The sequence below is a fragment of the Mauremys reevesii genome, linkage group 9, assembly GCF_016161935.1.
Source record: "Mauremys reevesii isolate NIE-2019 linkage group 9, ASM1616193v1, whole genome shotgun sequence".
NCBI lineage: Eukaryota > Metazoa > Chordata > Testudines > Geoemydidae > Mauremys > Mauremys reevesii.
In genome coordinates, this window is record NC_052631.1 from 82,333,006 (window position 1) to 82,351,975 (window position 18,970).

General features: G+C 46.4%; 1 protein-coding gene across 3 annotated transcripts in view; it reads left to right on the top strand.

Moving 5' to 3' along the window:
* The window catches only part of ARHGEF9 (Cdc42 guanine nucleotide exchange factor 9), a 264,186-nt gene that overhangs the window by 11,563 nt on the left and 233,653 nt on the right, over positions 1-18,970 (top strand). For all 3 annotated transcript variants that reach the window (XM_039489630.1, XM_039489631.1, XM_039489632.1), the window contains exons 3-4: positions 113-260; positions 3,226-3,335. In XM_039489630.1, coding sequence (XP_039345564.1) covers positions 113-260; positions 3,226-3,335 — 258 coding nt within the window. The remainder of the gene's footprint in view (positions 1-112; positions 261-3,225; positions 3,336-18,970) is intronic.

An 18,970-nucleotide genomic window follows, 5' to 3' on the forward strand; every position in this document is an offset into this window, starting at 1 on the left:
CTTGGAGAAAGGCATGAGTCATGCCATTGCACTAAAAGTGCCATAATTGAGTCTGACCTTTGTCAAACTATAGGAAGTAATATTCCTACTCCACAATCTTTTTTTTTTCCAGCCCCTGTCTCATCCTCTTCATCCATCACCACAAGCACCTCCTTTCAAAATCCTTTTGGACAGATGTCGCTCCTTACCCCTTTCCCAAAGCACTCCGATGGGGCTGGACCAGCTGGGCTGGAGGAGGCGGCTGTTGCTGAGCACTGGTGGTGAGTCGCCTTTCATTTGACTACTCAGACTTACATTTTAACCAAAGCAGCAAGGGAAGCATTGGGCTAGGGACTAGGAGAGATGGTCTGGAATTACATCTGTATTTGTTATAAATCTGGAACTTGGGGAAACAGGTTGCCATAGCCACAAGCTGTAGAGAGTTTAACCCTGATGAATTAGAATCTTCATGTGTATTGCAAATAATGGGTCTTTCCCCTCTTTAATTCCTGTCCCCAGATTTTCATTACCCAAAAGGGAGAAGGATGATGCTCTGAAGTGTAAAAACCTTTTAGCAACCTGTGGTTGGGTTTTTACCTCATTTGCTGTACATGGTGATTTCTTCCCAGTTCTGTGTCCTGGACAGTTTTGTGTAATTTAGTGGTCTCTTTGTGAATATTGCCATTTGAGAAGATGAATGATCAGCTAAATTTTCTCAGAGATCCAGCTGGGAGGTTTGTTTGGGAATGTGACATCAGAAGGAAAAGTTTTTTTCCAATCTGGATCTTCTTTCTGATCAATAGGGAAGGGAATATCAGAAACCTGAGTACAATCTATTATGCTGTGAAATAGTTGGCCAAGGAAATTGATACAAGTCCTATCTCCAAACTACTCTGGAGAAAACATAAGAATGGCCATAGTGGGTCAGACCAATGGTCCATCTAGCCCAGTATCCTGTCTTCCAACAGTGGCCAATGCCAGGTGCTTCAGAGGGAATAAACAGAACAGGCCATCATCGAGTGATCCACCCCCTGTCATCTACTTCCATGAGAGAATGTACTGCAGGGAACGGTCCCTAGCAGGGAGATGAGCTGATGATCTAATAGGTGTCTTCAATGTCCAACCTCCCTGGACATATAGACATATAGGAAGAATGACATATAGAGTATGGAGGTTCTTTCCTAAGGGGTCAATATTACTAATACCTGAACATTAGGATTTCTTGGTATGTCCAGGTCAAGAATACCAGCCATGTAGATACATCCAAATATGCCACTGATTGAAACCAAGTGTTAATGGATGGTGGCAGCACAGCAGGTCTGAAAAGCACCAGTGGTGAAAGGGTGAAGCAGCTGCTTACTGAAATGAATGTTATTCTGTACTGATACGTTTCTAGTGTGTGGGTGGAAGTGGATAAGCCTTTTTAGGAATGCAAGTGTTACAGGATCTGCATGTTGCCTCTTTAGTCTTGTATCATCCTTTAGTTATAATTAGTGCTCACACTGCAGCTTGGTTTGTTTTTTGTTTGTTTGAGAGACTAGAAAGAGAAACATGCACTGCTAAAAATAATACCAGGCTGACTATGTCAGTACTGCATTTAGGAAATAGGTTTCAGTGCAATCTCTCTCTCTCCCAATAATGCTGGAAGAAAATCAGGTTCCCTGTCCAAGCAGCCCTTAATGAAATTCCATAACTAGAGATGGGTCTGAGACAGAACCCCAGATCTAATCATCTCCAAGTCTGGATCCTGATCTGGAGCAAAACTTCAGTTGGGTGTAGGATTGGGTCCAGGGGTATGAATTTCATGGTTAGCATATCACTGGGAATCGGAACAAGCACGTGCCTGGGGCGGCAAGCCACGGGGGGTGCTCTGCCGGCTTCGGTGGACATCCCGCAGGCGTGCCGCCGAATCCGCGGGACTGGGGACCTCCCACAGGCAAGCCGCCGAAGGCAGCCTGCCTGCCGTGCTTGGGGTGGCAAAATACCTAGAGCCGCCTCTGATCCTAGGTTAGCATTGAGTGCAACTGCTGTCTGGACTTAGGGGTGGATTGGAAAGAGGGAAATCAATGTTGTACATCTCTCAGGCAAATTTTCCGGAATTCAGCTCTTTCCTTCCTGAAAGGGATGACAGGCCCCAGGGGACGCGAATGAACACTCAGGCACGCACGCTGTCTGTGCTCTGCTCAAGCCACGTGTGGCCTGCTGACTCAGGAGCCTGCATTAGCAGCAGCTGCAGACCTACATGTGATGCCTTTCTACAGCTCCTCTCTCCCCGTGGCGGTCACTCCAGGCAAGCATTGTGTGAAGGGTGGACTGGCGGAAGTGATTCAAACCAAACCATGGGCAATATGAGAGGGAAATAGACCTCTCTAAACTAGAGCAAAGGCTTCTGCCCAGAACTGTGCCATACCCATCGGGTGGGGGCTGGGAGGAAGAGCTGGGTTCATGGCTGATTAGAACAATATAGCTGAATTTAATAAAAGGTAACTTATGCTTAAATCATCTATTCCTCCTACTTCATCTGTATCTCTTTAATCGCCAGCTGCACCTTCAGGTTAGAATCCTCTGGGGGTGCTCAGTTGTCTATAGGGCCAAGTTCAGACTTGGTGTACGTGAGTGCAATTCCATTGAAGTGCAATTGTTGCCATGGGTAGACTGGCCTAGGATGCTTGGGATGATGAAAACATCCTGGCTTCTCTGGTACTTGGCCTTTTAGTGGCCTGTTCTTGATTTGCGTAGATTAAAGGAGCAGTTACCACTTCAAGGTGTCTCGTGTTGCAGACCACCAGGGCTGGGAACCCCAGATTTCCAAAGATGTATCAGAAGTGTTTTAGAACTTATGGTCCTTGAGATACCAGACCTTTAATAACAATGTATTCAGATTATATTCTTCCTGTGCTTGTGGAATAGCATCCTGACCTTGTGATCTAGTGTGTCTGCCCCTACCTGCCTACGCCAGATCTGAATTTAGGCCTGAGCTCCTAAGTTATGTCTGAATTTCCACAGCATCCAAACTAGGATACTTTTCTTCCATCTCAAGAGTATGAATTAGGCACTGAAATAAATTCTCTACCTTTTTTTTTTTTTATATTTTTTATTTTTTTTTTAGAAAAAAGTAGAGCTTGAAGGAGTATTTTCACATTGTCTTGTTTTTTTCATTCAAACAGAACAACCCTCACCCCACAGACTGAGCCTGAACATGGTGTTTATCCTTTAATTCCTTTTTGTGTGGATTTTGTCCTGCAGCTGAGAATGACCTGGGTTCAAAGACTCTGGAGGTACGCAGAGATGGCAGGAATGGTAGAAGTAGATGGAAGCCCCTGAAGCCTGGAGCTGAACAGCTGCTAGTCAATAAAGTAAGGCATTGTTTCAAATATATTTTTACCTGCTCTAGTGCTGGCATTTGTCTGGTGCGTACTTAGCCTTATAATCTGACAATATGCTTTAGTAAAAGCTTCCAGAATCCAGAACACAGTTTCTGTAGCAGCAGATTTTTTTTTGTAATTAGTGTGGATTATTTTATGGCAATATAAAGATTGTAGCATTAACCCTTTTTGTCCGGTTTAGTTCCCATCGGATATAAATCAGAGGCTTTACAACCTAACACGGGGCCTGGGCCCTCCCTTCCTTTTGGCTGAATATTCGTCGCAGATGGGGGGAAACTGTGTAATTTCAAATTGTCTGTAGTTTTATTACCGTATGTCCTTTGGATTCATTATTGTCGCTATCTCTGTGACATATTTATGTGTCTGTTCTTTCCAGTGTTTTGCAAATACAGCTGAAATCTGGATGCTTTTCCTTTTGACAGTGTAATCTCCAAACTCACTAGTGAAACCCACTGGGGTTGTGGGGACTAGGCTGGATCTTTGTCTTGGAGTTAGAAAGTTGTGGGCAAGCTATCAAGGAAAATTAGCAAAGAGCTGTGCCAGCATTCCCCGATCTGCATATCACCGCATCTCCAGGCTCAGAATTCTCTTGGTAGCTGCCTCATGCTATGTCTTTGCTTTCTGGAAGTCAGGTTCACTACATGATAGTCTTTGTGACACTTAAAGGCAGCAAAGAGTCCTGTGGCACCTTATAGACTAACAGACGTATTGGAGCATGAGCTTTCGTGGGTGAATACCCACTTCGTCGGACACTTTGACACGCTTGTCTTTCCTGAGCCTGGATCTGGGAGGAAGCCCTTCATTGGGAGCTGAAGGTGGCCAGCACATCTCATGAGAGGATCTTGGTTTACCTTAATCATGAGCCAGCTACATTGCTAATCCTCTGTGTACTGTACATTGAATGATTTCCCAGCTGGTGTGGGGAGGGGAAGCTGCTTTTTACTGATCAGATGGGAGTCTCAGAAATAGCTTTAGACAATATGTAAGCAAATCAATTTAGGGCCAGAATTAATCTGGTTCTTGCTTAGGTTTGCCATGGTGGGGAGTAGGGTAGCTGGAGCTTTCCTCCACGAGCTTTCTGCTGTGTTCAGGCAGGACACACTTCAATTGCTGATTGTACTGTGTGTACTCTGATGTCTCACTGATTTCAGCATGATGCTCATGTGGATGACCGCAGCAAAGAAGAGCTTTTGGAGAACAAGCCCCTCTCCCCCCGCAAAAAAGAGTTAATTTACCACTCTAAGGGCTTTTTTTTGCAGTGAGGTGAGCAAAGGATGGGCCAGCACCCATGAACACTGGATTTCACAGGTGGGACCAAGGAGGGAATTACAGTACTGACCATTTACAAGGGACCCTGTTTTCATGATCTTTCCAGCCCAGATTTTGAGAGAGAGAGAGTGAGGGAGATGTTGACCTGTAGTGGCAGGGCCCAAAAAGAGGATAAAGCAACCAGGTACTAGTATTTGCCTATGGAGTCACGAAAGCTTCGGGTACTAGTCTGAGCACCCCAGTTACGTCTGCTGTCACAACCCATGAATTCTTTACACCCGGAAGTTCAGGTGTTTGGGTAAATAGCTGAATACTTGAGTACTGATCCAAACTGAGCTCACTCTTGCGTGTTGCCTGTTGCTATTTTTCCCCACAGCTGCTGCCACTGCTGCCTCCCTGCTGTGTCTGTACAATTTTATTATGCCTTTACGTAATTGCCCTTCTTTATCTGATCAGCTGCCTTCATGAAACATGATCTTTAAAGAGGACCCTGCTGCTTTATGTCTGGTTTTCGTGATAGAAATGGTTCACTGGTGATAATTCATGTTGACTACTCCGATTTCCTTGTTTTGGATGGGTTCTGCAGCTTTCACTGAACACATGCAGGGAAGGGTTATTGGCATTTAGGAGTCACTGTTAGCCCACGAAAGTTTATGCCCAAATAAATTTGTTAGTCTCTAAGGTGCCACAAGGACTCCTCGTTGTTTTTGCTGATACAGACTAACACGGCTACCACTCTGAAAACTGTTAGCTTTGTGCCTTGACTGCCACCTTCAATTACTTCTCTATTTAGCGGGCTGAAATATAATCCTCAGAGAAGAATCACATTCATTTAACCAAGAGTCAGATCAAGATGGTCAGCCCTTAATTTCTGCTCACTTCCCTTGGGATTACAATCTCTTCCCAGAGGGGTAATTCTGTAGGAGATCCTCCCACTTTGCTAGACAGCATGTCTTTGGCATGAATTGGATGCAGAGTGTACATGGAGCTGAAAGTCTCTGCCAGGTAACGAATACGCACAAATCAAGAACAGAAGCATGAGCTGGTAGTAAAAGCACAGAGATGGGTGTTGGGACACAGCTCTGTTCTATCCCTGACTCTGCCATTAACTCACTATGTGACTTTGGTCAAGTCACTTCACCTACCTGTGCCTCAACATCCCTATCTTTATGATTAGGGTCACAAGGGTTTCCTACCTTGTGTGTTTGTGTTATATGGCGTAATTTGTTCAATCTGTAAAGGCTGGGAGGCTCAATTGAGGGACAAACTATTATTGTAATTGGAGGACCAAAAAACCTGAAAACTCTTTTCTTCCCAGGGTTTGTGGCTGTTTGGCCTATTACAGAGGCAGCCACAAAGCTCAGATCTGGATTAGAACTTTGTGTGGTGCCCAGAGTTGCTAGACTTGTTACCAGAGGTGTGAAGATAAGCTCCCTGTCCCGAGGAATTTATAATCTAAATAATTTAGAAACCTGTTGTTTAGATTCAGTGTTTTGGTGTGAGCTCCGCTCTAATTATTGCAGCAAGCAGCACTAACTCAACCTGGTGGTGAGAGTTTTGTCGCACCTTCCACCTAAAGCATGCGAAATATACACAGCTGTGAGATACACTAACTGCAAAGCTTTCGAACAAACCTAGGGCTGATTCATGGTCTTGATGCAAACCCCTGCAGTTTCAAATGATTTTCTTGCGGAATTTCCAGGTGTGAAAGTTACAGGGTATGACCTCTATGGATGTGGCTACACTGTAATTAAAAACCCGCAGCTGGTCCGTGCCAGCTGGCTCGGTCTCACGGGGCTCAGGTGGTGGGGCTGGTTCTTTGCAGTGTAGACTTCTGGGCTGTCGGACTGATTCTGCGAGGTGGAAGGTGATTCTGCGAGGTCCGAGACCTTGGGCTGCAGCTCAACCCCAGAAGGCTACAGTGTAGTGAAACAGGCTCGGAACCCCACGAGCCTCAGTCAGCTGGCACAGAGCAGCCGCGGGTTTTTAATTGCAGTGTAAACATACAGGTTCACGGATCTTTTTAGTCATATAGGGCAAGTGAATCCAGCAGGTATCCTTGTCATTGAGTGGCCCAGTGTCATGACAGAGGAGGAATCCCTCTCCCCCTTTGGGAGAAGCAGGGGCTAGGAAATGCAGTGGAGGGAGCATGCTCAGATACCAGAGATACAGAAAGGGAGAACCCCCCTCTTGGTTATATTAAGTGATGCCCATCCCTTGGCTGACACATAAGTTAGCATTGATGGATTTTGGAGCAAACTGAACCTCTGTCAGTGGATTAGTGCCACTTGGGATGTGCCACTTGGTGATGTGCACACTGGACTCAAAACTGCCAGCTACTAACAATTTGCCATCTTGATAAAATGAGCCAACACCAACAGAGCTATTGTCTGTGCTCCGGAGCCAGCCAAGTGTTGAATAAAGAAGAGCAACAATATTTATGGGGAGCTGCTGTTATAGATAGCGATATATTCTGTTGTATGATACTCAAGCCCTATCAGAGAACGCCATCAGCTGTATTATATGATATACAACATTACCATATTCAGGAGCTGGCTCTGAATGATGCATGCCTGTGGTTGGCCAAGTTTAATAAATCAAACTTTCTTAACCTATTAAGAACAGCCCTGTATTTAGCAGCCTTGGTATTTGTCACTGTTGTGATAATACACATTCCTAGTGTGGCACTGTGATTCTGTTGCTACAGTTCTATCTCTAACATGTCATGGCACAGAAGGTCAGAGAGATTTACCAGGAAGACTTAGACCTCATTTTAAAAAATACCTCTTCTAAACATTACTATTAATTGTTCTGCAATAGCATTTATAGGCTCTCGTCAAAGATCAGGGCCCCATTCTGCTAGGCACTGTGCACACACAAAAGAAGAGTCTGTATCCCAAATAATCTGAGGAAACAGCCCTGTTTCTGGTAGGTAACTAGAGAGCCATGCCGAAAGTGGATTAAAATGAAAAACTCAGCACCCTGCCCCCAAACTTTCATCTCAAGTCATGCAAAAAACATTTCTGAGGTCCAGGAAAGCTTGGTTAAGAAGCTTTCCCATCCAGTTGAATGACATAAAGATGAGATTCTGGTGCTGGAAAGGTTAATGGACCTTTAAACTTCCTTTTGACGAACAAAGAGACCTGCCTGCCAGGGTCAGAAGCAAAAGTGCCAGAATATTATGCTCAAATAAATTTGTTAGTCTCTAAGGTGCCACAAGTACTCCTGGTTTTCTTTGAGAATATTGTGTTGTGAGAACTGGTAGCCCAGGAGATGCAGATAACTCAGAGAAACAACTTTGGAGTGCTAATCAAAACACCTTCTGAGATTTGCTCATCACTGCAATTAGGCAGCTTGTCACTTAGGCTGAGTTACATGGAATAGCCAGGTGTGCAAAAGCTGATCAGGGTTTATAAATCAGATCCACTGAGTTAAAGGAGGCAAGAGTGGGATTTACAAACGCAGATCACAGTGGCAGCATTTCAAAGCCTTTCCATCTCTCATCTCCTGAGCTCAGAGCTGCAGGGCTGTAAAATCAAATCCTTGCTAGCTAGAAAATCTTGGCAAGATTTGTAAATCTGAGTTAAGATTTGCAGGGTTTGGATATCTCTTGTCAATCCATTTATTTGCAGCCACAGACCAAATGGATTGTTTTAAAAAGTCAGGTGGCTGGAAAGGGTGGTAAATCAAAACCACCGGCCCAGTTCTGGAAGAAACTATGCCTAGTTTCCGTGCTGCGAATGGAGGGAGAGCAAGTTAGAGAGCAAGAGGCCGGGTCAATGTAGCATTGCCATTAGTAGCACCAGTGTTATCTTAATCCTTGGAGGAATTGGGGCAGTGCCAGAAAAATTAATTAATGTCACTGGAGGCCATCGAGGGCACAGTGCTGATAGTGAGAGGTGGCTCCAGGAACCCCAAGAGGCTGCTGTGTGCAAAGTGCAGGTTTTTGAAAATAGGGCTGCACTTCTCTGCATTTTAAAAACACAGAGTGTGTCGTTTGGGCAGGGGAATGACCTCTCTTACCTCTGGGTTATAAACCAGTCAAGTGCTAAGTGCCTTGTCCAAAACCGACTGAAGTCAGTGAACACGCTTCCGTTCACAAGGCTGCCAAGTGTCACACACGCGTCTGGCAACCTGACTGGATCCATGTGCATCAGTAGGGATGCTCTTGTAGTTGCTACTCCCAGCAGCCTCTCCTCTCACTGCTCCCTCTGTTGTGTCTGCGCAGGGAAAGAACAGGCAGAGGAGGCGGTGGCTGCTGGTGGGGACAGAAGACGAGTTGGCTTCCCTCCCCGCTGCTCCCTACCTAGCCTCAACCTTTCCCCAGAGTGCCCAGTACCCCCTTCCCCCCCCCCCTCCACTGCTGTGGCAAGAGGAATGTTTGTAAGGCTGGAATCACTCAGAACTCCAGGCTGGGGTAGGGAAGGCTTGTTGGGCTAGATCCACACAGGTATTTAGGTGGCTAAACCCCAGACTTAGGTGCCTAAGTCTCAGTTTTAGGCTTCACTGCAATCCACAGAACTGCTGCCAAAGTCTGTAGGTGCCTAAATTCACTCAGTGCCAAACTGTCAGTGTAAAAGTTCCCTCGACACCTAGGTTTTTTGCATTATGGCATGTGCACTGCTGCCTCCTTCTAGGTGGCCAGACACCTATCTCCTGCTTAGCCTCAGAGCAATCCACGAACTGGGAGGAGAGGATAAGGTGGAGGAATGCCTGTCTCACGTGTGGGGCCTGATCCAGTAGGTGTGCGCAAGGCTGCCTAATGGATCAGGTCCCATTTAAAATCTGGCCAGAGGAGTTGTTAGTGGCCATCTTATAATTCTTAGCCCTGTGGTTAGATCACTCACCTTGGATGTGGGAGTCCTCCTGCTCCAGCCACTCTTTACCCACAGTGGAACAGCTGTAACAGGAGGGACTGAGAACATCCCCAGCGTTTAGACCCCGTTCAAATCCTTTCTCCCCCTCTGCAGAGTGGGGACTGGAACAGGGGGTCTCTCACCTCTCAGGTGAGGATGGAGTGAGCAAATGAGGCCCAGGAGGTGTTAAGGATCTTTCCCCGGCTCTCACAGGGAAACAGTGGCAGAACTGGGAATGGAACCCAGGTCCTCTGAGTCCCATGTCTTGTCCACAAGGCTATTCACCTGCATGAATTGTACCCGGCAGTCAGGGTGTCAAGGGGATTTAACTACACTTTTCTGGATCTTCACTAATTAGCGAGATTTGTATTCTGTGGGCACAGGTTCAGGTCAGTCCTTCCTTTGCTGGAACTGCTTCATCCTGAATCTTTAATGCCAGCTGTATTTTAGTACCCTGGTCTTGCCCAGCTCCCTGCTCCTTCCTGTCGGCCTGTGATGCATCCTAATAAAAAGGATTAAAGCACAATCTTTTGTGCCAGGCAAAGCTGCGGTGTGAGTATTTAAGATGGAAATCTTGCATCTGCATCAGGGCCAGTTTCTTTCTTGTCCCCTGTGCTAGTAGCAGACCTGCTGCAAAAAGGTGTTGAATAGTCACAAAGGCTTGCTTTTCTCTGACAAGCAACCTATTTCTGGAGGCAGGAAGGGGACTGTAATGGCAATGATGGTGTACATGTGAGCCGAATCCCTTATGCGAAGCAATCCCAGGCTCCCCCAAGTTAATTCCATACCAGCACATTTATGAGGAACAGGAAATTCAACCAAAGTGCTCTCTCCAGGAGAATGGAATGATGGGAGGGTTGATCTGGGTTTTCTCCCAGTGACACCATGCAGCCACAGCAAGGAGCTCTGCTTGGTATTCCACGCCAGCTCTGTTGCTCTCTATTTTTATCTCCTAGTGCAGTGCTGAGTGAGCATTTAATTTTGTGGAGATATTTTCTGTTTACTGTTTGAAATGTGTCCCACACCATATTTCTCTTGCCTTACTAATTTCAGGAGGAATAGATCATTAACTGCTGCATTTTGACACGGGAGCTGTAGTTAATCATGATGATATTCGATCACCTTCTGTCCATATGACTAGGCTGACAGAAAAGCATGGAGTCCCATGGATTTGTCTGTGCTAATTAGTTTAAATATCAGTGCACCAATGCACTCAGAGATTTATTTGTATGCGTGGAGGAAAGCCAGGAAAATGTATCCTCTCTAATCTCTCTCTTCCCTGGCTCTAAATATTCAATCATTTTGCAGCCAGGGAATGTCTGCTTTGTATATTTTTTTCCTGTGGTTGCTAAACCTATCATAAAGTACTATTTGCCACAGTTTTAAGACATTTGTATGGTTTCCCCAGTATGCTCTTTCTCATTCAACTCCAGGAGCTTCCTAAATATATCCGTGACTATACTTGCTTTCCAGTTCTGCAAGACCCATTTGTGTGCGCATACATGTCGTGTGCATAGCGTCGTGTGACAGCACTAGATCGCACAGGAGGTGGGGCAGTCGTCAGTAAACCTAAATTGACGGACCTTGACATAACTAATACTCAACCCCATGAATGGTTAACTCGTTGGCTCCTGGGCAGAGAGCAGTTCTAAAGTCCCTGGTGAGCAGTGAAACTGTAACCTTGTGCAGCCTTCTAGGGATCTGAGGGCTAATGCTTCCGATCCATGGTGGCATATGAACTGAGCAGAGTGCAAGATACACTGTATGAACATACGTGGCTTGCAGTGAACTTGTTCATCCCCAAACTAGCTGTGAATGGGCCACCCTTACCCTGAATTTACAAACTGGTGGCTGAGATGGGTGCAATTCCAATTACACTACCTGCTGATTGCTTCTACCAGCTGGACAACAGTGCCTGAATGTTTATCCTGCTCAGGGCATTTTGTCTCTCTTAAAAGTTATTTCTAACAGAGTGTTGGGTTTCCGCGTAGAGCAGTGATGGATGGCACTGGGGTGGAGCCTAGGCTTTGTCCGCTTGAGGGCTTCCACTAATGGCATGCTGATGGAGCTGTCTCATGCTACGTCCACACTACAAAATGATGTTGACCAAACTTATGTCGGCATACAGCCACCGCAGTTACTAAATCGCGCGTGTGTGTGTGTGTGTGTGTGCGTGCGTGCGTGCAAGCTTGGCTCCTTGTGTCGGCGGTGCACGTCCTCACCAGGAGTGCTTGTATCAATTGTATTGTCAGTGTGGGGCAGTGTAGTTAGGCTCCTGAAGGCCAATAACAGTTGACATAAGCAACTCAGTGTCTACACTGACTCTGTGTCAGCCTAACTACATTGACCATGACTCTACGCCGCTTGCGGAGGTGGTGTTACTGAATCGGCATAGAGAGGCACTGATGTTGGCAGAAGCCACATTTAAGTGAAGACACTTCTGCAGCTAGGTTGAGGCAAAGCAGCTTTCGTCGACCTAACTGTGTAGTGTAGATCAGGCCTCAATGATAATGCAATGGTGGGAGAGTTCCCCAAAACCGCTAGGGGTAGACAACAATCAAGTGAGTGGCTTGAAATGGAGAGGCAGTTGGTCTTGAACTGTGGATTCCTGGTTGTTCTGGACTGCAGAGAAGAGATATTTGCACTTCCATGCTTGAATCAAGAAGCTCTTGGCCTCCAGGTGATGGCCTTCATAATACTTTAGAAGGGTGCATGCTCCCTGAGAAACTACAGATGGAACTGCCTGCTGCCAGACCATAAGCACGTGGCTTATGGTGATCTTGCGTAATCAGCCCTCATGTAGTTCAAAGCAAAATCTCCTTTCTCTCTGCTTCCCAAAATCTTACCTCTAGTATGAGAGCATTGTCCCCTGCAGCTCCCACCTCCTGGAATGGCCTTTCTGGGCATCACCCACTTATTAGCACACAATCTCATCCAATTTCAGCTGAGAAAGGGTCTTTTCTTTCTCACTTACACCTCTTGGTTTCTCTTTGCTTGTGCTGTAATTCATTATTTAACTCTGTCACTGGGTTGTTTCGCTCTGGGATATGGTTTGTATGAAAGAGGCTATATTATATATAAACTCTGCTGGCACTTTGCTTGGCAGCAATGTATGCTCTGAGTGCTTTGCGCTTTCCCAGCACATGGTTCTCGGTAAACCAAACTCTGCATTAGGTGTAGCATGAAAAATCTCTGTGTGAACATTCTGACAAATGCTCTTGTAGTACTAAGCAACAGCTATTTTGGTAGCTCAAGGCCACAGTAATTACACCTGGGTTTAACTAAAGAGAGAATTCAATTTGGGGGGATAGGCGAAATTACAAATATTCACAAGTCACAGCCTCAAAGTCCTTTCTCCTATGGCTGTTAAGATTCTGAGATCTCTCAAATGCTGCAGAAGCCAGTGGTAATTACGTCTGTAAAATACATCATGGGATTAGGCGCTGTGACCAAAAGACATCATAGTGAGCTGTTTAGAATATGCATGTTTGCACACCGGTGTCCTCTGGTGGATGGAATCTGTATTGCTTAATGGTGTGTCATAGGCCTGATAACTAAGGGAGATCCTCCTTCGGCTTTAGTGGTAGAGGCCTGTGGTGATAATTGGATCAACAAATTGACCCTAATTGTGAGCTCAGTTATAAAAAGTATATAAAAGTTTTATAAGATGTTACAATAACCTACAATAACAGATGTTGATGGAAAGTAGGTCATGTTGCTTTCAATGATGAATGTTATAAACAGGTGAAAGAGGACCAGACAACATTAGTCTAAACCAAAAGGCCATGTTGATAGTTCTTGAATCATATGTTGAACTCATGCTTGGTAAAAACAGAAGCTATAGAACTGGAAATTAATGAACCAAAATTGCTTTGTCAGATATTAGGCCTAACTGGTGGATGCAATAATTAGGGGATGGGCTATGCCAGCCGTCAGCCCTTTGTGGGTCCTTGAAGAAAGAGGCTTTGGGTGGAGACTATGAAAGAACAGACAGAAGCTTCAGTGTGAGCTTCACCAGTATGGCTGCCACCTGCACTGTTTGCTGGGAACAATAGCTCCAGCCCAGCTTAGCTAGTTTCCTCTCTTTTACCCAAAAGACAGTTATTGCCATCTTTGGTACCACCTAACAGACTGTCAAATCAAGGGGTTGTAGGGTGGGGGGGTGTTGTTCCTTCTAAAACTCTCTCCAGTGAAAGGGAAAGGGAACAAGAGATGTTGTTAAAATGAAAGCCTGACTTTCCACTTTCCACTTCAAATGTTTAACTGTTTTTCTTTCACTTTGGCATCTTTAGTAAAAGGTTAAAAAGATTTTTAATGGTGTGATTGCCATAGTTCTAAGCAGGCTGAGGTCTTTGTATACCAAACCCTGAGCCTTGTTTAACATTGTTTAATGTTGGACACTGACAGGGTTATAAAAACAAGGAGTCCGGTGGCACCTTAAAGACTAACAGATTTATTTGGATATAAATAAATCTGTTAGTTTTTAAGGTGCCACCGGACTCCTTGTTGTTTTTGTGAATACAGACTAACACAGCTACCCCTGACACTTGACTGGGTTATATTAACCTATTTGGGCCCCTCTATTCCATCAAAATTAATAGAATGGATCTATCTCTTTTTGGAGCAGAAGGACCTAGGTCTGTCTCTGCTGTTGTACTGAAGCTCTGAGGGGACACAGTATGCAGCACAGTGATAAGAACCAGGGCCGGATTAACCTTTTGTGGGCCCGGCACCAAACATATTTGTGGGCCCCTATGGGGGCAATGGAGCATGGTGCGGGGGGGTCGGTCCCTGGAGCAAGGGTCCAGCCAGGGGCCTGGCATGGCAAGGGCAGCCCCACTCTGTCCAGCCCAGTGCGAGGGCACTATTTACAAACCGGCAGTTGCCAGGCGCACAATGGTCCGCCCGGCCCTGTGCTGCCAGCATGTCCCATGCCACGCCCAACACTGGAACATCCCCCCACCCACACACACTGCTTCCCTATGGCCAGAGCCTCCCCAGACCCACTGTGCCCAGCGGCCCCCCCAAACCCTGCCACAAATGCACAGTTCCCTGCACACCACCACCCCTGCCCAGCGCCCCACACAACTGTCCAGCACCCCACAAAGAACCCCCACTCCCTAGTGCCCCAACACACAGAGATCTTCCCCGCTGCCCTCACAGCCCAGCACCTCTCCCCACAGGCCCTCCAGAGACCCACTCCCCCAAGGTCTGCCACCCAGCCACACTCACTGGCCCTCTGGGAGGCAACTGTCTGCTGGGCTGAGCCAGCAGCGCAGCCAGGGCTGGTCCCAGGGCGGGGAATCGGCCCGGCCCCTCGGGAGTTGTGTGATCAGCCGGGCTCCCTCAGGACCCACTTGCCTGGAGGGGCCCAGCCAAGCCCTCCATACTGCCCCTTCCCCCCCGAAACTGATCAAGCCTGGCCAGGCTTCTGCACCAGTCCCTGGTGGCTCAGCTCCGGGAGATAGGTGGGGCCCCACAGGTGGTGGGAAGCAGAGACTGCCCGGAGCCAGAGGTGCACTGGGATCCAGCCAGGAGGCAGAGAAAAGCCAGAGAGTGAGGCCAGGAGGTGGAGAGGCGCCCTCGGCCAACTGGCAGGCAGGCCGAAAGGAGCAAGTGGGTTGGCAAGATCTCAGGGCACAGTGCAAGCAGAGCAGGATGGGGACCCTTCTGAGCATGGCTCCATGGCTCCACTGGTGCCATTGTAAAACTGGCACTGATAAGACCAAGGATTTGTTGAGGTGCTTCCTCTTGAGGGGAGGTTTTGTAACCATCCCCTCACACCTCCCCCAAACCCGGTGAAATTCATCTGACTTGAAGGATCTGTTACAGACTAAAAATTCAGGTCAGGTTTGACAAATGTCAGGAATGTTGTCCAAAGTTTAAAGGACTTCTGGCGGGAACTGTGGCACAAAGCCAGTGAAAACCTGTTGTTTCACCAGGTGAGAATTAGCAGTTCTGGCTGCGTTTCACTCTGAAGCTGAAATTGTGACTTGGGTTGAGTGCTCACCCCACACAGTGTCCATGCTTTGCACAGTTCTAACTGGAACCAGGGGATAATGCCAGAGATGTATAATGTGGCTTTACAGCAGGATTGGCCTTGGTCTATCAACTATGTATTGTCAAGTATTTAAAGGCTGTTAACCCTGCAGAAGGAGGGTGTATAAAGATCAATGTGATGAAACGGCAAAGGAAAACTTGGAATGAATATCAGGAAAACTTTCCTCTATGGTAAAATCAAACAGCCTGAAATAATCTCCTAAATGAAGCAATGACAGTTCCACTTGCCTGATTTATAAATGAACAGGCAACAGTCGTCCTGTTGTCTCCCAGGGATGGAATAATTCCCCAATTAATTAATTAATTAACACCTTGCCGAGGTGTTAATGGCCTACTTCATTTATAATAGTCTCTTGCAACACATGTTAACTGTTTTGTTTAATGACAGGTTTCAGAGTAGCAGCCGTGTTAGTCTGTATCCGCAAAAAAAACAGGAGTACTTGTGGCACCTTAAAGACTAACAAATTTATTTAAGCATGAGCTTTCGTGAGCTAAAGCTCACTTCTTCGGATGCAGTCTGTTCCACCCTGTATGTAGCTGTGATACTGTGGGTACCTTTCCCAGACCTGGAGAAGAACTCTGGGGAGCTGGAAAGCTTGTCTGTCTCACCAACAGAAGTTGGTCCAATAAAAGATATTACCTCACCCACCCTGAATCTCTCTTAATTCCCCAACTGGTCTTTTCCCATCAATAATTTCTAGGAGTCTGTATTGTTGTGTTGTCCAAAAATCTTTGGAGTCATCAGGGTTGTTAGAGACTAAATAATGGCCTGTTGCAATCCAGTGCCATCCTTTAGCTTTTGCCAGCAGCGAATATCACCTGGGCACCTTCATCATGATGCAAGAAAATGCTTCCGAGCAGCCTTGTTGACAGGAGTTGTGAGGATTTAAGGGAAAGCAAAACTGTTTCAAGCTGTCATGCTGCATTAATGTCCATCAGCTCAAACAGCTCCAGGGAGATGAGTTCAGGAAGGAGCCGCAGAAGCAAGCAGGAAGAACCAATTGGTAGGCGGCTGTCAGAATTGCCTGAATCCTTTGGCATGGGTCAAGGGAGGGACTTATTGGTGGGGAGGAGGAGTGACGTGATTGGGCCAGTGACGTGACTGGGACTCTGGATTTGAGTCTTGGATAAATTCCTGAATGTTCTTCCTCTTCATTACCCTGCAATACCCAGCCATCATGGACTGATGATTTCTGTTAATCTTGGGTGAAACTCCCCCCGTCTTCCCAGCACCAGTACAAGGCCTAGGCACTACTGAAGACCTATTTTGAAAGGTTTCGATGGGACCTAAGTGGTACCTCGGCCTTGAGCTGCTCCTTGCTCAAGAGTATATTTCACCCGAGTGAGGAAAATGGGGGGATGGGAAAGTAATATAGGGCTGTGTCTATTCCTGGTAAAACATGTTTATGAAAATCTACCTGGGAATTCAGTGTGGCCCTTGAGCAGCTGGTGACTTGTTGCTTTGCTTGATGTCACCAAACTGTGGGCACCCCGCAAATGAAGTTCTCTGCTGCTCTCTCTGATTTGGTAAGCGATCAAGAAGAGATCAAGCAAAACAATTCGTGAGAGTTGAAATAATTCCCAAGTCAAATGCAAGTTTGTGCTTGGGGAGGCATAGAGACCTGGATGCCAAGCGAAGTAGGTTCCCAGAAAACAAAGATCGCCTTAGTGCTAAATGGTTCCCCTTTCCCTCCCACAAAAACCTTCTGCAGCCAACAACAAATAACCTCAATCAATATTCTCTGCATTTTGAATATCGTTTTGCTCTTTGTTGATTTAAATATAAACTCTCAAGTGACTTCGTCCTTTGAATGGGGAATAAGCAGGCCCCCATTGAGATGAGATTGAAGTATGTGGCTGGCTTCTGAAAGGGACTTGACATGCTGCAAATGTACTTGATCTCTGACATATTTGTATGGGAAGGTGGCAAGCTGAAGTCAGCGCTAGCATAATGATGGGAAATGACTGAACTGAATAGCAAGCAGTGTTGCTTCAGATATGTTCCCAGCGATGGCTGGACGACTGGTTGCCTCTCTGTAACTGTTCTTTACTTAGGCAGACTAGAGCTAGACAACGCCCTCACTTGTCCCAGCAATGCAAATAAATAAATTAAAACTAAAAATTGAGCTGTGAATGTGGCTGACAATTCACTGATCTATTGATAGTCTGTTCCCTGCTACTCCAGCCACTAGCTGCTATGCCAACCTGAAATGTTAAGTGCCTTTTCCAAATGAATTCCTGGCCTCTTGGCTAGCTATTCTTTGCAGTGAGGAGTTGGGAACCATCTTGAGTCTTCTATGCCAGGGGTTGGAACTGTTTAAAAGTTTAGAAATGGCTGCTTGGGGCCAACCAAAACTTTTCTAAGATTTCCCACTGGAAGAGACCTGGTCAGCTCTGTCGTCTGTGGTAATGAAAATGGTGCAGTTGATGGCACTGAAAAGAAATGGGACAATGCCAAAGAAAAATGCTTGTGTTATGGATTTGCCATGGGCTCCCAGATAGTCAAATATAGGGACTGTTGGCTAGCTGACTTCAGCTCTCCTGATGATATAGGAAAGCTGGTCCCAGGCAAGAGAAGGCTTTCAAATCCACATCAACACCCTGAACTGCAGTGAAAATGATTAAGAAGCAGGTGCATTCTTTGGAAAGCTAGCATACTAATGCTCTCTTCCTCAGAACTACCGAGCAGTATGTCACCGTGTAGTTTTCCCTGTAATTGCATAATGTGGGCACTAGATGCCTAATTCCCAAGCTGCTACACTACAGTGTAATCAAATGACCAAAACTGTAAGTAAAAAGCACGAGTGCATTGTGTCACAATGCAGTGTAAGATCAAAGCACTTCCAGAATCTTCTCCTATCAACTGACACTGCTCTAAGTGTTAGACTTAGTTCTTTCTTGGCGTGGAATTAATCCCTGCCTTGTGCATCTCTGGACACCCTCCTGCCTACTGACAGTGGATTTGATAAGGGGCCCTGTGGACATGACATTAGCTGGTAGCATTCTTGAATCCACTGACTATGCCATGTCACTAAAGCCTAAGCATGAACTGAAGTGAAACCTTGATGAGTCCTTTTAATTGTGTGTGCAGGGGATGGGTGGAGGTGGGCAGGCAGGAGGGAGGAAGAAAGAGGTGGAACATCTCAAGAGCGGAGCAGTGAATCACTTTGTACCTGTAATCGGTCGGTTGGGGCTCGACCCTCCAGCGGGCAGGAGGGGAGCCGCACCGACTCAGTTCTGTTCGCCTGCTAGCCTTTAGGAGTCACTGAGAACAACGTTAGATCGCCGGGCCCTCTGGTGCCGGCGCTGGGCAGGGCAACAGCAGTTCAAATAAACCCTGGCCCTCTGGAGCAGGGCAGGGCAACAGCAGTTCAAATAAGCCCTGGCCCTCTGGAGCAGGGCAGGGCAACAGCGGTACAA